The sequence below is a fragment of the Syngnathus leptorhynchus genome, chromosome 8 (genome assembly GCF_054491065.1).
Source record: "Syngnathus leptorhynchus isolate UIUO chromosome 8, UIUO_Slep, whole genome shotgun sequence".
Classification (NCBI taxonomy): Eukaryota; Metazoa; Chordata; class Actinopteri; order Syngnathiformes; family Syngnathidae; genus Syngnathus; species Syngnathus leptorhynchus.
The window spans coordinates 3,327,168-3,344,123 of NC_141202.1; the positions used below are offsets into that span (position 1 = coordinate 3,327,168).

Consider the following 16,956-nt stretch of genomic DNA (forward strand, 5'->3'; position numbering starts at 1 on the left):
AGTAAGAGAAGAGGAGCCGCAGGGCAGGGGGTGGGGGGGGATTGCGATGAGCCAACGAGTCGCCGGGCGGACTTGAGGACTACTTCCACCCGAGACCCCGGAGCGGAGGTCTCCTTCCACAACGCTTCCCGATTCCACTCTCCCCTCCCTCCCTCTTTCTCCTCTCCTCATCTTTCAAGACAAACGCTGATCTATTTATTCGACATCGCACGTGAGGGTGGCGGCGAGTAGACTTCCGCTTGTCTGCTGCACAGGAAGCTGAGCGAGGAGGAGGGGGGAGCTGTCCGGTGCTGAACTTGCTCTGGCTCTGCCGAGGAGGAGCCAGTGGTGGAATTTCTACAGACTAAAAGACCTTCGCAACTATTTAACGAGATTGCTCCTGGTGGGCAAGCTGGCCACGCCGGTCTGTTGTGTTTGCGTGCGTGCGGACTCGTGTGTCTGAGTGTGTGTGTGTGTGTGTTGCACCACCATGCCGAGGTCTTTCTTGGTGAAAAAGGTGAAATTGGATGATTTCTCCACCGCGGATGATTTGGAGAGCGCCTACCGGCCCAGGACGGAGCTCAGCCTGCGGCTACATGACAAAGGTAGGTCGGGCTCAGCTTGAACAGGTGTGTGCGGTTGTTGCTCCACAAAGTGTGCACTGCGACCGCAGCCCGTGACGGAATGTGCTGAGGATGCATTTGCTCCTTTACAAGCAGGATTATTTATTTATTTTTTTGCCCCAAACTTCACCTCTGCATTTAACATAGTGAAGCTGTTTTCCATTTTGAGGGCTCGCCTGCCTTGCTCACAGGCCGAAATGGAACCTTCACATTCCTGAGCACTCACTCGGCTGCGACTGTCCCGGACGCACTCTCTCCCCGCTGAGCTATTTTCAAGCGGATGTTAGCGAGAAGGTCGCATGAACTCAATCCGTCCCATGTTTTATTGATTTTGAGCTGATAGTCAACAGCCAGCCCCCCCCTCCCCAATGTGCTTCCTCCCACACAAGCTAAGTAAGGTTAAAGGAAATAAACTGGGCATAAGAGGTGGCATCTAACCTTTCAACTTTTGACTTTATAGGTCATTGAAAGTCCAAAAAAAAAAACTCAACAGGCTTCTGCCAGTGATATTGATGCTTTTTGAGGTTACGAATACGAGGGATCAAGTAAAAACTGTAAGCATCCTCGAGCTTGTGCATTTTGGAATTTGAACCTTTTCAGATGGCTTTGTTTGGAAACGTCGTCTGTGACGTCATTTTAATGAGTGTCAAAGGATTAAATGTCGTTCATCTGAAAAGTAGAGTTGTCTTAAGAGGGGGTGATTACGCAATGTTTTGTTGTTTGCCTCTTTTTACAGCAATTAACTTCTTTTAATTAAGATTATTCATGGCACACCTTCTTTTTATACCTTGGTCATTTAAGACTAAGCGCTATTATTATTAGCATCATAAGATTTTAAGAACAGTGGTTAACCTCTTGCTACCTTCAAATATATTAACATCTTTTTGTCCTTGAGCAATTTCAACCTTTCGATGCCTTTATGTGCCAGCTGCTTTATATGTTTGTAGATTATGGAAATTGATTTTTAGGTGAAACAACCTCCAAGCATTGTGTCCATCCGAAATATCAGTTACGGAATAATGGAGAAACAGGTAGATCACGTTTACTTGACTTTGGGGCAAGCAGAGTTCAGAGTGCATAAGTTTGGGATAGGCTCCAGTTTCCCAGAAAAAATCAAATAAGATGGATGGATATTTATAGCCATCTAATATATTCATATTATTTCAAAGTACACATGTACAATCCAAACATGTGAAATTCAAACTGTCATCCCTGCTAAAAATAGTGCTCGCTCAAAAACGGTTTCTGTTGTCAAGAATAGTAACGAGTATAAGGCTTTGAACCTTGTGGGTCACTTTTACTTTTGAGGATTTTGACTCAATTTCATACATTGTAGATAAAATGTTACTCAAAACAACTCCAGTAGAGTTAATAGTTAAAAAAAAGGTTACATTTTATGATTTAGATAAATTGACTAGGAACAAAGTTGATGCTGTTGATATTTTATGATATTACTATTCTAAGTATTCTTTTTTTTAAAAAGGTCAAATTTTTAAAACAGGCATTATGACTTGGCATTAGTGATAAATATGATTTGTGAGAATAAAAAAATCATCTGTCCCTCTTCCTGCTTTCGTTTTGTGCCTTTACTTTCATGTAAGAAACCACCACGCCTGAGGAAAAACAACCAATCACCAAGAGAAGGCGGGACTATCGATGTGTCGATCTTTTTCTTTTTACATACCTTCACCATCCACCTTCCCTAAAAGCTATTTTGTTTTGCATGACGCTCTCTATCAGTTAGCACGGAACAATCAATTGACTCAACAAGTTCGACGTGTGACCGTCTCTGAGTCACAGACGATGATATTTCCGCTCGCGGTGTTTAACGGCCCTCATTGCCGACACATCGTCAAGTGGCGGCAGCGTGACTCATTGTTGTACACGGTGAACTTCAATCCACCCTTGAACAGACGTCTCGGCGTTTCCTTTCCCTTCCTCCTGCGCCCGGGCGGGCGCCACTGACACGTTGTTGCATCAGCGTGCGCTTCCCGCGCCTGACCCCTCACTTGTGTTTGCGCGTCGGCGAAGACAGAAAAAATAAAATAAAATAATCTGTCAGTGGCGGGTGTATTCATCATGTCGAGGCTAACAAGCCCTGTGTGGCTTCACACGCGACCTTTTTCTACTTCCTCCTCCAATCCGGAAAGCTTGACGTGGTCGTAACGCTCACCGCAGTGCAGGATTTAGCAGCCACTTTTTTTTTTGGGGGGGTAAGAGTTGGGAATAATTGTTTTCCTACTTGTGTTGCTTTGTGGAATGGGACTACTCGGATCGGAGGGGAAGCCCGCGGATATAAACAAAGTCATGCAGAGGTTGGCTCTTCAGAATAACAGCCACATAAAACTAAGATGACTTCATGCTGGGTCGAAACAGTCAAATAAAATAAAAAAAAAGAAATATTTGAAAATTATGAAGAGGATGTATTTAAGTTCAATTTTTTTTTAGGGCAATTTCTTCAAAGTCATGGCAGTGCCCTGAAAACACGACAGGACGATTTTCTTTAAAAAGACATTAGGGGAGGGAACTCTCAAGAGCCAGAGGAGGTATTTTCAGGCGTTAAATTATATCTAAGGATACAGTCGCGCTTTGTTTTCATGCTCTTCTTCCTGGGGCCATTTCAGTTTTTGTTCAAATTAAGCTGTGACACTCATGTTGAATGCAGAAAACTAACGTTTGCTAACATTGCTAACACTTTTCTATAAGAATATTTCCACAAAACAGCCATCAAAGCATTTGAGTTTTAATTGCTAGCTTCATGGCTCTTGATTTGGAACAATGCTGCTCTTTCGATTTCCAATTTGGGATGTTTCGGTTTTCCATTTCAACACAATATGGAAGAAAAGTATGTTGCATTAATGCTAACGTGCTAACAAATAACAACAATGGATGTGGCTTTGGGTGCAGCAAAACGGACAAGATGGTGTCCAAAAGTAGTGAACATAAATTTCCAAACATTTATCGACCCAAGGCAGACATTTTACACACACAAAAAAAAGGATGAATCTGAAATATTGATGACCAATGTATTCCCAATTTTACTTCCTCAATGTAAAGTGACACCAACTTACAAAACATCCTGTTGTATTGACTTGGCCTGCTTGGAAAGATTGCTGACCAGATTAAAAAAAAAAAAACAACAACCCAATCCCTGTCTGTTACTTTACATTTCTGGAGTTTCATCATATCAGAAAGGTCAAAAAGGTCATGGGGAGGACTCAAAGCGCATTGTTTTCTTGTCGCCCGGCAGCCGGCTACATCAGCGACTACATCAGCCCGTCGGCGTACGATGGCGAGAGCGACGGTGGGATCAAGGTGCCCTCGCCGGACCCCCTCTACGACGGCATCCACAGCGACTACGGCGCCCCGGATTCGGAGTCTCCGGACAGCCCGGGCTCGGAACTCACCGACGGTTACATCAACGGCGACGCGGCGGTTAGCGACGGCTACTCGGTGGACGCCTTCTACATCACGGACGGGCGCTCCAGGAGGAAAGCCATGGGGAGCCCGCGCAGCATCCAGCGGCACACCTGCAACGAGTGCGGCAAGACCTACGCCACCTCGTCCAACCTGAGCCGACACAAACAGACGCACCGCTCGCTGGATAGCAAGCTAGCTAAAAAATGCCCCACCTGCGGCAAGGTGTACGTGTCCATGCCCGCCATGGCCATGCACCTGCTCACGCACGACCTCAAACACAAGTGCGACGTGTGCGGCAAAGCCTTCAGCCGGCCGTGGCTCTTGCAGGGCCACATGCGCTCGCACACGGGCGAGAAGCCTTTCGGCTGCGCCCATTGCGGCAAAGCCTTCGCGGACCGCTCCAACCTGCGCGCTCACATGCAGACGCACTCGGCCTTCAAGCACTTCAAATGCAAACGCTGCGACAAGACCTTCGCGCTCAAGAGTTACCTGAACAAGCACTACGAGTCGGCTTGCTTCAAAGGCCCCTTCTCTCCTCTCGGGCCCCTGGATGCGTGACCCGCTCGCGACGAGAACAAAAAAACAAAAACACCCCCCCGCAAACCGTCGATTTTGTGCTCTGACCCGGCTTCCTCGCTCACATTCTGCACCTCGCTTTCCCTTGCGGCCGATCCACGGCGATAGCACAATTTTTCCTGGATGGAACTGTTTTACGCATGCACTTCCCGACAACGACAAACTGTCGACGAGTTCTTCCTGTTCCGGATAGAGACGAGAATAACGCAAAGGCGCCATCCAGACGCCGTTGAGACTTTCACAAGGACGACGCTAGCAACGGCGCGCTAACGGCTGCTGGCTTCCTCTCTGCACTACCACGCGTAGACAAAGAGTTCTTTCTTTTGCTTTCGGAGGAAGAATAGTAATAATTATAGTAATAATGATAATAACGCTAATGTTCTTCTGCACCAAGTGACCATATTCTCGCCACTACTGAGGTAGAAATGTATTTATTTATTTATTTATTTATTTATTTATTTATTTATTTATTTACTGATTTGTCATGTATTTTTTTATGTTGCACTTTATTTTTTTTTTGTTATTTCGTATTTCTACCACCACAGGCCAAAGCATATGCCACTTTTTAAGTGCGATTTTTTTCTAATTATTTTGTTCAACTTATTTGCATGCAAAAAAAAATCTATGCCAACATCTTATAAAGCTTTTTTTTTTTTTTACTTTTTTTTTTGTTGCCAAAATTGAATAGACGAGGGCAATATTTTTCTCTTGGAGCCTCCGTAGGACTTTTTTCAAAGCAATAATCACACTAATGCATGGTATTTTATGATGAACTTACGAAGTATTACCTACTACTGTATAGCAGTTTTAAAAATCAGGTATGTTTTACTTCACCTATAGTTATAAACAGAAAAAGACAAATATTGCAGACATCAGGGAACATGCCAATGTAGTGTTAGCAAAACAAAAAGAAACAAAAAGTCTTTCCTCTCTCGTTATGCACTGCCTGCCTCTTAGTGAGTAGAACTAATGTAGGATTCTGGAGGAGGGAGGGGGGGGGGCTGGGATCAGCGGCTTGCCGCAGTTCTGAACAAAAAAAAAAAAGTTTAACAGCTCTTTTGAAAAATTCAAACAACAGTATAAGCTGGAGTCGAAAGGGTGACGTGCAGGTGCATCCACCTGAAGTGAAGGCTGATGCATGCTATCGTCCGAGTTGCGCTGTGGTCAACTTTAAATGCAATGCATTATTCAACCACACATCAAGTGTGCATTCTGAGACCATGGAAAAAAGGCCTGCACTTATAGCTGGATGGCCTGCCTGCCACCTTTATGGTTACAACACCATAGGATTCTCCAGCAGGCTTTGTCCATTCCTCTCGAGCCGACCGATCGGATTAACCCACGAGTCATATAAGAGCCCGGAACAATACGTCGATCCATACGACTGATAGCGGCTGAACCCAGCTCTCAAAGCCCCCCCCCCCCCTTTTGAATAAAATCCGCTGTAGATTCCTGGAGCTTCCCTGGAGACATTCGCAAAACACACACAACTGCGCACAAAACATTTGTGCTCGGTAATGACGATTGGCGTTACGTAACCTTGGCGAGACGCGCACGCACGCACGCACGCATTCGGAGCGACCCGGGGAAAACATCTGGGGCGTCTGATTAAACTCCACGCCCCACAGTCAAGCTTCCGACAATTGGAAATAATAGGTTTAATATGAACAAGTGATTCTTTTCAAAAGGACTTGTGATAATTACGGCGCTTCCTCAGACGTGTGTAATCTTTATTTAAGAACAACGTTGAGATGAAGATCCCCGAATTTAATAAGATTATTCAATTAGTGATTTTAGCCTTCTACGACGTGATATTTTAGGATGATGAAGATAAAAGGAGAATTTGCACTGAACATGCACTTCTGACCTACTTTTACCTTCATCTCAGATATAAACTAATAGCAGAATATTCTGAAGGCAGACATTTTGTATCAAGGTGTTGTTTTGCTGAAGCCGTCAATCTAATCTTGAGCTCTTTGAAAAATGAGTCTCAATAGAAGAAATATTTTTACCCGGGAATTGGGTCAAAAATCCAAAATGCAATAGCGTAAAGGAGCTTAATAAAAGATAAGAAGTGAGAGAATAATGTGAAGAACATGCGCAGGAAGAATTTGAATGAAACTCGTAAACAATGTAGTCAGTATTGTTACACTCCCGTCCTGTAGGTGGCAACAGCGAGTATTGCAGGAATAAACAAAAGAAACGCTGATTCGCTTGACTCTACAAAAGTCCAGAAAATTTTCAACGGGATATTCCATATTAAGTCATATCCAACCTAACAACCACTTCACAAACTTCCCACGTTAGTTAAAAAAAAAAAACTTTAAAATATAACATCCTCACTGACAGTTGATGGAGTTTGAATGGACAAGGCATCAAATTTGTAAAAATGTTTTGGATGCGCTTCGAATACTTTCCACTCAACTGTCAATCCTACGACCTGAAAAATGGATGCTACCTCAGCTAGCATCTTCCTTGTGCCTACACATACATCACTTTAGTCCCGCCCCCTAAAAAATCACAAATGACCACTATGTAATTCCATCAAATTATCTTCAAGCACGTCTTGACAGGGTCTTTAAGAGCAATAATCTACCGACCTGCAGTGTTTTTCAATCCCGACGGCAGTTGTGTGTCTCTCCACGTGAGCTCCGGATCTATTGCTCTCCAAGCACTTCCATTGGAAATCACGTCCACCTTCAAAGAAAAGTAGCACAATGAAACTAACTAGAATTCAGGTAGAGAAGAATTGAAAAACTTGTACTAGCTTGACCTCTCCTTTATTATTATTATTATTTTTTTTTGTATTACCGAGCTGAAGGGCGCTACGTTGACCGAACTAATCACTTCTTGGACGAGAGTTTGTAAAAGGACTTGAGGCGTTTTTAACCGCTGTACAGTGATATCCGACACACTTTATCTCAGGAGGTTCTGGGCTCTCTGGTGCAGAGGGAAAGGATCTCCTAGGTCTTTTTCGAGCCAGTATTTAGACAATGTAAGCACAATGAACACAAAGCATTTTGTGGCACTTCATAATAAAGAACTATCTTAACCAACAAAGATGCTTTGTTGTCTTATTTATTTATTTTTTCCGTTCATGTTGAGTGCCGGAGGGATTTTTACATAGAAGGATGCTTCTTTCTGGACCCCATCTGATATTGGTTGAGCTAATATTGTGTGTTTAAAAGAGATAGCGAGAGGGCACAGTGGGCTCATTAGCACTCTTAAGGCTGCGAGCTGCCCGCCGGTAATGGGCTGCTTTTCTTTGCTTAAACAAACACTGCAGTTTCCTAAATCAATATGTGGACATTTAGCGGCGGTTAGCTGGAGTGACGCAGAGTCCCCTTTCACTTTCAAGTGTATTTTCTTTTCGGTTAGCTCAGTTGAACGCTTGACCTTCAGCTGTTCGTCTGCTAAAAAGAGGGGAAACTTGAAAAGGAATTATTTTTAGGATGTTTGTGGGATTTTTTTTTTAATCAATCATTGATGAATGTTAATGTAGTGTGACGTTGTGGGAAGGAATGTGATCAATGGGATCTTTTCGTATGATTCATTTATAGGGAATTTGTTTGATTGATATTTTTTATAAAAAGCTGGCCGCAGGGGAACTGCCCCCCCCAAATAAAATATATGCTTGGATGCCCACCAGGTAATAGGCCAGATAATTGACTTTTGGATATTTTCCGATTTTTCTGAGATATTTGTCCTACATTTTCACCTGGCCCCTGAAAGAGAAATAATTAATTCTTAATCACCATTTTTTTTAATCTGAGTAATTTTTGTTTAATTTGATGGAACAATGTAACCCAAAAAAAGATTTGTTTTGACGTACTTTGTTATGATTCAGACCAAAGCCTTCCCTCCACAAGACTTTCTGTTTGTTGCAGGAAATTAAATAACCTCCTTGCTTTTCCGCTTTGTTGATTTTTGTGCTTTTTCATTACACTTATTATTTACCGACGCCTGACCTTGAGGGTGCTTCAGGCGTCTCCTTTTTTGTCATAATGATCCAATGTGGCTGTTTTTTTTTTCCTTCTACAAAGAAAAAAAAAAAAAAAAACCTCTCTGTTGTCGTTGCTGTCAACACGTGTAGCATTTGACGCTAAAAACAATCTCGGCTATCTATAGGAGCTGAGCGGTTTCAAAACAAAAGACAATGCAGCGGCGTTTTGCAGCTTTATCAACTTGAGTACATCTCACGACTTCAACTAGAAAATTGGTTTCACAGCAGTGGCTGTCCACACCTATGAATCACCTTCACCCCCCCCATCATCATCATCATCATCACATCTTCTTTTACCCTTCTGCCTCCAAGCTCTCCTCTCCTCTACTGCCAAGTTGAACCAGGGCATCAGGCCTTTGAGGACCTGCAAGTCATTTAACTCCTGCTAGATAATAAGTCTTAGAATATAGCTCCCCTCAGATAATAAGCTTTATCGCTTGATTGCTTTGCACTCTCCCCACTGTCTTTAGATTCCTGTCCAGGGACCAAGTCAAGCGAATCACACCATTTCCTTCCTGGCAAGTCAAATTAACACTGTCGGTGTGCGAGTGTGTGTGTGTGTGAGATTAGCAAGGATTGAAGACAGTGCCCAGGGTGCAAAATAAAATCCAACAAGTAACGGTTAAGTAAGGATTGTGAGGACACCTGTGTCATTTAACAACTCCACAAGTGTTTTATTGAATGGTTATTTTTTGCGGTGAATTTATAAAGTCGTATAAGGTTTTCGATGCTTCATCAGCAGTCCAGCTAAAGGACTCAAATTTAGCAAATACTTATGCAGCAGTATCACTAATGAATAAAAGGACATCGAGGCAAAAAAAAATGGCCACTCAAGTGAAAATGATATTAAATCGGGGTCACGTCGGGCGTGAAAGGGCAAAGACGTGTAATAATGTGATGTCATGGTGATGACCTCCGCTTGTATGTGATCAGTGCAGGTTGAGGGAACAGCAATCTAATGACTATGTGACCTTTTCCCACCCCTTCTCCTGAAAAATTTTTCATCCGAGACAAGACAGTTTTAAGGACTTTTACTTGCATGAAGTGTTGCCGGTGAGTTATCGTCACGGTTTTAAAAGGAAATATCAAAGAATTTAGCTTTACGGCATTTGCATTATCATCCCGCCATTTTTTTTTGTGCGGGATGTTGGGAGCAATGAGGTATAAAGGACAAGGCTGTGAATATTTTCACCACATTCTAGGCTATTTGTGGAGATGGCTGCTGTCATCAGAAGCATCAACAAGTGCTGCTCACAGCTCTGGCGGAAGTGTGGACTGTTTTGCCACTTTTTTTTAATCATTTGAGAAGAAGCATTTCTGCGACTTTATTGTTGCAAGCACATGCCACTTTTTACATTCCCCCAATGGCCGTCGCAGTAGGATGGTAGATGCGCATGCTAATTCCAGCCTTACTTGTCAAAAAGACTCGCTTTGTTCCCTGGGAAAAAGCATTTACAGGAGAATATTTTCAGGAGCAATGGGCAGAGATGCTGAACAAAAGCCCAACAGCATTGCTTCTTCTGCAAAAGATTTGTTGAAAGGGATGTCAAAAGCTGCAAAGAACCACGTCGCACTTTAAAAATAGCAGCCACTTCTAGTTTGGGTGGCAACAGGCCTGATATATTGGAGAGAAGCTTTCGTTCGACTGTTTTCCTCTTCAGTAGTGCTAACAAGACAGGGCAAGGCGTACGGGAGATTTCTGCGCCTTTCATTTTGTGTGCTGCATGCTCTTCAATGTTCAAGATTTTTTTTGGGGGGGGGGGGTGCTTCTAGTGGCCCATTTTAGTCCACGGTTTGAAGAAGTCCAGCTGCCTCCACTCAAATCAGCAAAAAAAATGGTGATGAGCAGATGGAAACAATTAAGTCAGCATAGTCACTGGCGGAGCTAGGATTTTTTTTCCTTGGGAGATGGTGGGGGGGCCAAGGATCTTTTTATTTTTACAATCTCCCAAAATTCTTAAGAAAATGCTGAGAATATTCATTACATGTTTTCCAATGGAGAACATGTGGAACGTTTGAAAGAAATTCCGGCAAAAATCGGAAAATACCTGAGGGGGGGTGTCTATGACCCCACCCGTAGCCCCACCCATGAGTACAGTTCATGCTTCAAAGTTAAATTAAATATGCTCTGATTGTTTTCTTTTCGAGCAAATTTTATACAAATGCCGCACACCTCTCGTTATCGACAGGATCGTTAGCTCTGACGCTAGCGCTAGCGATGTCTCGGCTGGTCCGACACCATTATGGATGACGGGAGTAGAGCATCTGCCATCTACAGCAAAATGTGATTCTCCTTGTTATAACCAAGTGTGGCATCAAAATGATTTTCAAGCTTTTACCTTGGGAAGAAATTAGAAATGCATGGCCTTAGAGGACCAGAATGCATCCCAATAGGGACCCATTTGATTTTCTCATGCATTCTAATAAGCAAGGGAATAATCACAATGGGATTTGTTTTTCATCAATGCTACAACGTAGCGAAACAACATGTCATAAATACAAACAAACCTAAGAATTCAAGGTTGTAGTGTAGTGTTCGTAAATGTTATGCTTTTAAGCATTTTGAAAAAAATATTATAGTATATTGTAAATACAGTCTACAAAATGTTCCAAATACTATAAATGTCCTTGTTGGTTTTCAATGTTAAAAGTCTACACACCCCTGTTCAGAAGCCAGGTTTTCATTACGTGAAAATATAAACGTAATTTCACACCATTAATAAGACTTTTACAACACCCTTGAAAATATAAAATTAACATTCAAATTGAGGTTAAGTCAGCACCTACCTCCATTCATTTATATTTTAAATTCCTCTGATTAACCCCAAAAGTTTTAGTAGGCTTTAAAAATGAATAAATAAATTCATAAATAAATATAATAAATATTTACTTAAAAAAAAAAAAAAAAATATATATATATATATATATATATATATATATATATATATATATATATATATATATATATATATATATATATATATTTATGCATATTATAATTTATATTATAACATGAAAAGTCCAACTTGGTTTTATTCCACCATAAAACAATTCCTCATGTAATTGAATAATTTTGTGTATGTATCCATGCAAAGGGAAAAAAAAAACTGAGAGGTGGGTATTGTCATCATGAGTAATAGCACATAGCGCATGACTGCCTTGCACACCTGTATGGACACAAGTCAGTGGTTGGCCAAGCAGTTGATGGATGAACCTCTAATCCCGAGAGCCACGACGCCAATATCATAATCCCATCGTGCTATAAGGGCTTTTGATTCTTTTGCTAGATGAGAGATGAAAACAACATAACATGAACGATTACCAGCTATTGGGGTCACGCACGCATGCACACTTAAAAATAACGGTAATTATTCATCATCCCTCAAAAATTTATAGGCCTCTTTATTTGACTTGGAGAATGGATGGGAGCAGGGGTCCGCCTGCGAGCTGTGTAGCTAAGCAAATACTCCCGCCGAGAGCCAGCGAGAGAGGGAGACAGACAGACACAGAGGCAGAAGGGAAGAAAAGAGAGAATGTGGGAGGAGAATAGGAAATGAGATTAAAAGGCAAACGACATAGAAAGTGAGTGAGAGCGAGAGAGAGAGAGAGAAAACACTCGGGGAGTTGAGCCGAACGAGAACGACACAAATGGGCAAGCGAGGGAAAGAGGAGGAGGATGGAGGGATGGAGGTAGCTCAGGGGGGAGAGGAAGGAGACTTGACCCAGATTGGAAGCCCAACAGCAACAGCGGCAGCAGCAGCAGCAGCCGAGTGAGCCGGTGAATGTTTAATAGCTTTGACACACACGCGAACACACACATGCTGTTGACTGGGACTCTTGTTGCTGGAGTTCAGTTCAGACCTGTTGAATTGCAGTAATGCCATTATCGTTATATTGGCGATAAAAAAAAAAGTCACGGTGATATGATAATGAGATGCAATAATATTCAAATGTGAATATAATGCTCCAGGGGAAATTTTCGGCGCGTTTTTCCGAGCGAGAGGTGATTGTTAAACAAGCGGGTTATGAACGATGCTATATTCTTAAGTCATTCTGTTTTATGACGTCGCATTCGTTCTGGCAGACGGCACAAAAGTGTGTTTTATGTATATTTTTTGTGTGTTTTGGAGGAATATTGTTTGAATACTCGTAATATATTTTGTAATGTAAACAAGCACAAAAGCAATATAGTCACCTCGATTAAAGTAGGCAGTTTTTTTTTCCTCTTGAGGCATTCAATCATTTTTTTTCCCGCCATACATATTCTGACCCAATTCCATACAATTAAACATTGCATACATTTTCTGTATTGTAACTTACAAGTAGGTAAATAAAAGCATTCAGAACTTCTACTACTAAGTGACAAATCCAAAATATATCCCCCCCCCGTCTTTATTACTGGATATTAAAGACGATTGTGAGATTCTCTTTCCTTCTTTGAGCCTCATTTCAGAAGTCAGCACTTGTTCATGTTTTCAGTCCTAGTGAGTCACCCCTGCCTGCCTGCCTGCCTGCCTGCCTGCCTGCGTGTGCGTGTATGACTGTGTGGCTGCTATTTCAGCACTTTCCAGCTCTATTGATTCAAACCAGCCTGCAGGGGAGGAAAGCAAGGCCCCCTTACAGCAACACACACACACAGATAAATGATGCAAAAAATATAATACATACGCAACAAAGTACCGCGAGAAAATTCACGCATATTCCTTATGTCCACTGCATATTTATGTTAACATATGTATGTGTGTCAGCTTGGCTAGCAAGGCGTAAAGTGCATCAATTATTAGAGGATGAGCTTGAAGTGCTATCATGACTCACTTGTGTTGTATTTAGAAAGGGAAAAGAGCAACTTGTAACTTTCGCCCACGACAATTTGAAAGGTTGGAGGAGGAGATTCATCTTTTGTGTATTTGTGCTTCTCGTCAAGGTCACCCGAGTATGCGGACACGTAGCTAACACCTGCATTCTCACACTTATCTGGACACGCACGCCAACGCTAGAGCGCAGAGTACGCAGCAGGTGGAGGGTCAAACCCAGTGCGCCATGTCACACCTTTTTTTTTTAGTGCGGCGTACTCCTCCGCCGCTGACCTCAGCTGAAAATAGAACCAGGAAGTTATTATTTTTAGGATCTCATTTCCAGCCACAGCGGGGGGCACGCAATTAGCAAAACGTCTCTGTGACCGCCACCTACCGCCGGACGTTTGAACAATGGCGATGAAGCGCTTGGCTATGCTCTTGGAAAACAAAAGCCACGTTTGGCAGCGATATGTTGTCTCAGCTCCTCTTTGTCAGCTAGTAGTGGCGAAAAGGTTTGCCTCTCCTCCAAAGTTCAAATATTGATCCGAATGAATTTTGATCGAATTTTCTTGCACCAATCACACTTTAGAACAGAGCTACTATTTTTATGTCGAGTAGAGTAGAGTAGAGTAGAGTAGAGTAGAGTAGAGTAGAGTAGAGTAGAGTAGAGTAGAGTAGAGTAGAGTAGAGTAGAGTAGAGTAGAGTAGAGTAGAGTAGAGTAGAGTACGACATCATGCTATGCAGTTTGAGTCTCTTCATGTGTACTTCCAAGTTGGTGTTGAGAATAGATTAGTATTATTTTAGGGAATGGATTTTGCAGTCTGGCAGCGTCATTGAAAATCAATGCACAGAGTAATGGATAAACAGATTGGATCACAAATGAATGTCTAGGCTGCGTGTTTGTGTGTGTTCCTAATATATGATGAGAAAGTCACAGAGAAGAAAGATGCCTGCTAATCTGGAGTTTGAGCAGCTTTGGTTGGCCGTAGTCTGCACGTTACATACGAACGCAAAACCACCGAGTGCAGTCGATATCTGAAATGTAAAGCGGAAATGTGTCGAAGTCAGCCAGAGTTCTTCTATTGAGTAACTTTCCATATTGGCACTAAACTGATGCGTCACCATCTTGGACAGCATGACAGTGGAAATGCGCCTAATTATTTTTCCTTTTTTTTTGCAAAACAATTAAAATCCATTTTTCGCTCCCTCTCGCAACGCTGTCGAAAATATAGAACGCTTAAATTCTGTTTTTGTTATTGGATTGAGTCGCTGGCCAAACTGATTGTTTCGCCTTTGCGAGATGTACAAAGCTCCCTGATAAGATGCTGACAAGCTGTGACGGATGCTTTTATTCCTCCTCATATTATGCTGACGTGCACTTTCTCTGCAAAGTATCATGCGTCTATTGCTCAACGGAAAATCGAGCAATCGGTAAACAGACACACAATACCGCTGCATTCAAAGTGCCAATTTGTGCAATGTGTCCCTTTTTTTTTTCCGCAGGACTCTGCCTGTGTAATGCGCACATTAGGAGATGTTTTATGAAGCCCACTGGGCCTCTTTCTCTTCACAGGTCATAACTTCACTGTCTGGCAATATGTATATATATATTTTTTGTGACTGTAACAAATATCGACAAAGTTTAAAAGAAAATACTGTATTGATGGATAAGTAGCTGACACTCCAGGCCACGAGGGGGCAGGATATTCTAGAGAATTCCAAAATCCATGCCATCTGTCACTAAAGAAGTGAAAGTTTCATGATAATATACAATAATAATTATAATGATATGATAAATAAATAAAAGATAAATAAATACAAAAATGAATAAGTAAATAAAAATATTAAAGCAACAAGCAAGTGTCTGATTAAATGAAATATATTTTGGGTAAAATATTGAATTTTTTATTGATTTTCTGCAACTCTAACTGGAAAGAAAACTTGTTGTCTCTATTGCATCAAATAAATGGCCTCAAGACAACACGTGCACGCACATCTCGATGCCGGAAGCTCTCCTTATTGCCTCCGGGCTTCCTGTTCTGCTTGTCACCGCTCATCTCTTTTATATTTGATAGCGTTACTACCTTCCTGATGCATATTTTAAGAAGTTCAAACTCCTGCCATGTATATTCCTCACCGACTCGCTGTCTGCCACACACCCTACATCCCTTGTCTCTTTCCCTTTCCTCCATCCTTGTCATATTGCCGTGTTTATGGAGTTTAAATATGTCTACCTGGAGAGACGTTGGATCTCCTCGCACACTTCTCCCGCCACCTGTGTCTCTTCTTAGCGACAGATGATTCAGAAGAGGCTAGAGAGCCTGTCTCCATCTTTACGCGTGTGTGTGTGTGTGTGTGTGTGTGTGTGTGTGTGTGTGTGTGTGTGTGTGTGTGTGTGTGTGTGTGTGTGTGTGTGTGTGTTACAAATGTGTTGATATTTTTACCCGCATTTGTGTTCTTGCTAATTTGATTAATGGGGGGGAAGCAGTTAAGCAAGTGGTAATGACAAGCAAGAAGCCTGCTGTTGTAGCCAGTGGGCTTCTTCTGCTGATTACTATCATCATGAAAATAAACCCATGGAGCTGTGGTGTTATGCGGTCAGTGATGCATATCTTTACAGTGTGTGTGTGTATATGTGTGTGTGTGTGTTTCAGTTTCTAATCTTTAATAGCTCCCAAAGAATGACAATATGCACTGCTCAGAAATGACAAATTCCCGCCATGAAAGAGTGACAGTAAACAAGCGCTCCATCTTGAGATCTCAAAATGTCAGCGCACAGATGTGATGCTTCTTTTGCCAATTTTTTTTTTTTTTCCTTTAAAACGGTGACGGAGTTATCGCTGTTATCGGACGACAAACTGTGTCACAGGATGTTTTTTTTTTTTCTCCCCCCCCTTCCAATATCCTCAGGCTCACTGATGCTCCATTTTCAGTTGATTCCGCTGAAAGATGAATAAAGGATAGATTCTTTTTTTCATCAAGGTGGACTTGCTTGAGTTTCTGCAGCCTGTTGCCTTGAAAGACCAAAATATATCACTATTTGGGTGGCGATTATCCATCTGGAAAAATATTTTGCATTTTCATAAGCCTATGTTATGTGTGTTTGTGTGTTATAGCAAGTTCAAGGCGTTTTCAAGCAAGCCTGTCTATAGTTAGGGCTGGTTGCTAGGCAACCAAACAGGAAGTAGCCTGGTGCTTTCTCCAGCTGCAGAACGGCAACATGCGTTGGTTAGCGCTACAAGTTAAAGTCCTGAACATTTAATCGAAGAGCGCGTGTCAACACGTAACTTGACAGGCGCTTCTGTTTTGGTTAGCAAATGACTTCAAACATCCGACATCTATTCGAGGGAGTAGTTTTCCTTCGATTCTAAATCGTCATACCTCACCGCTAGATCTGTCCTGCCGAACGGTCGACATATGACATCGTTTGAAGAAATGTTCGATTCGCCGTGAATTCACCTCCCCGCTAATCTAATCAATAACAGGTGCCTGCATTCAAACTGTTGCTGAGCACTTTGCATGTATAACCTACTTAAGCAGTTTCATTGGCGGCCGACT

General features: G+C 42.1%; 1 protein-coding gene and 1 long non-coding RNA gene across 2 annotated transcripts in view; one reads left to right on the forward strand and one right to left on the reverse strand.

Annotated features, from left to right (window-relative positions):
• The first annotated feature begins 469 nt into the window (after positions 1-469).
• On the forward strand, positions 470-4,607 carry LOC147051941 (transcriptional repressor scratch 1-like). Its single transcript, XM_085918494.1, has 2 exons — positions 470-584; positions 3,853-4,607. The coding sequence occupies exons 1-2, from the start codon at positions 470-472 to the stop codon at positions 4,578-4,580; spliced, it is 843 nt and encodes a 280-aa protein (XP_085774620.1). The 3' UTR covers positions 4,581-4,607.
• Positions 4,608-6,137: 1,530 nt separating this feature from the next.
• Positions 6,138-16,956, reverse strand: part of LOC147051942 (uncharacterized) — a 49,677-nt gene continuing 38,858 nt past the window's right edge. The window contains exon 4 of the long non-coding RNA XR_015066864.1: positions 6,138-7,295. This is a non-coding gene — a long non-coding RNA (uncharacterized LOC147051942). The remainder of the gene's footprint in view (positions 7,296-16,956) is intronic.

What these genes read in the sequence shown, in the direction of transcription:
- LOC147051941 (XM_085918494.1), top strand. Translation starts at nt 470, where the DNA reads ATGCCGAGGTCTTTCTTGGTGAAAAAGGTGAAATTGGATGATTTCTCC. An exon ending in CCTGCGGCTACATGACAAAG is followed by an intron (nt 585 to 3,852) that starts GTAGGTCGGGCT and finishes GTCGCCCGGCAG; the next exon opens with CCGGCTACATCAGCGACTAC.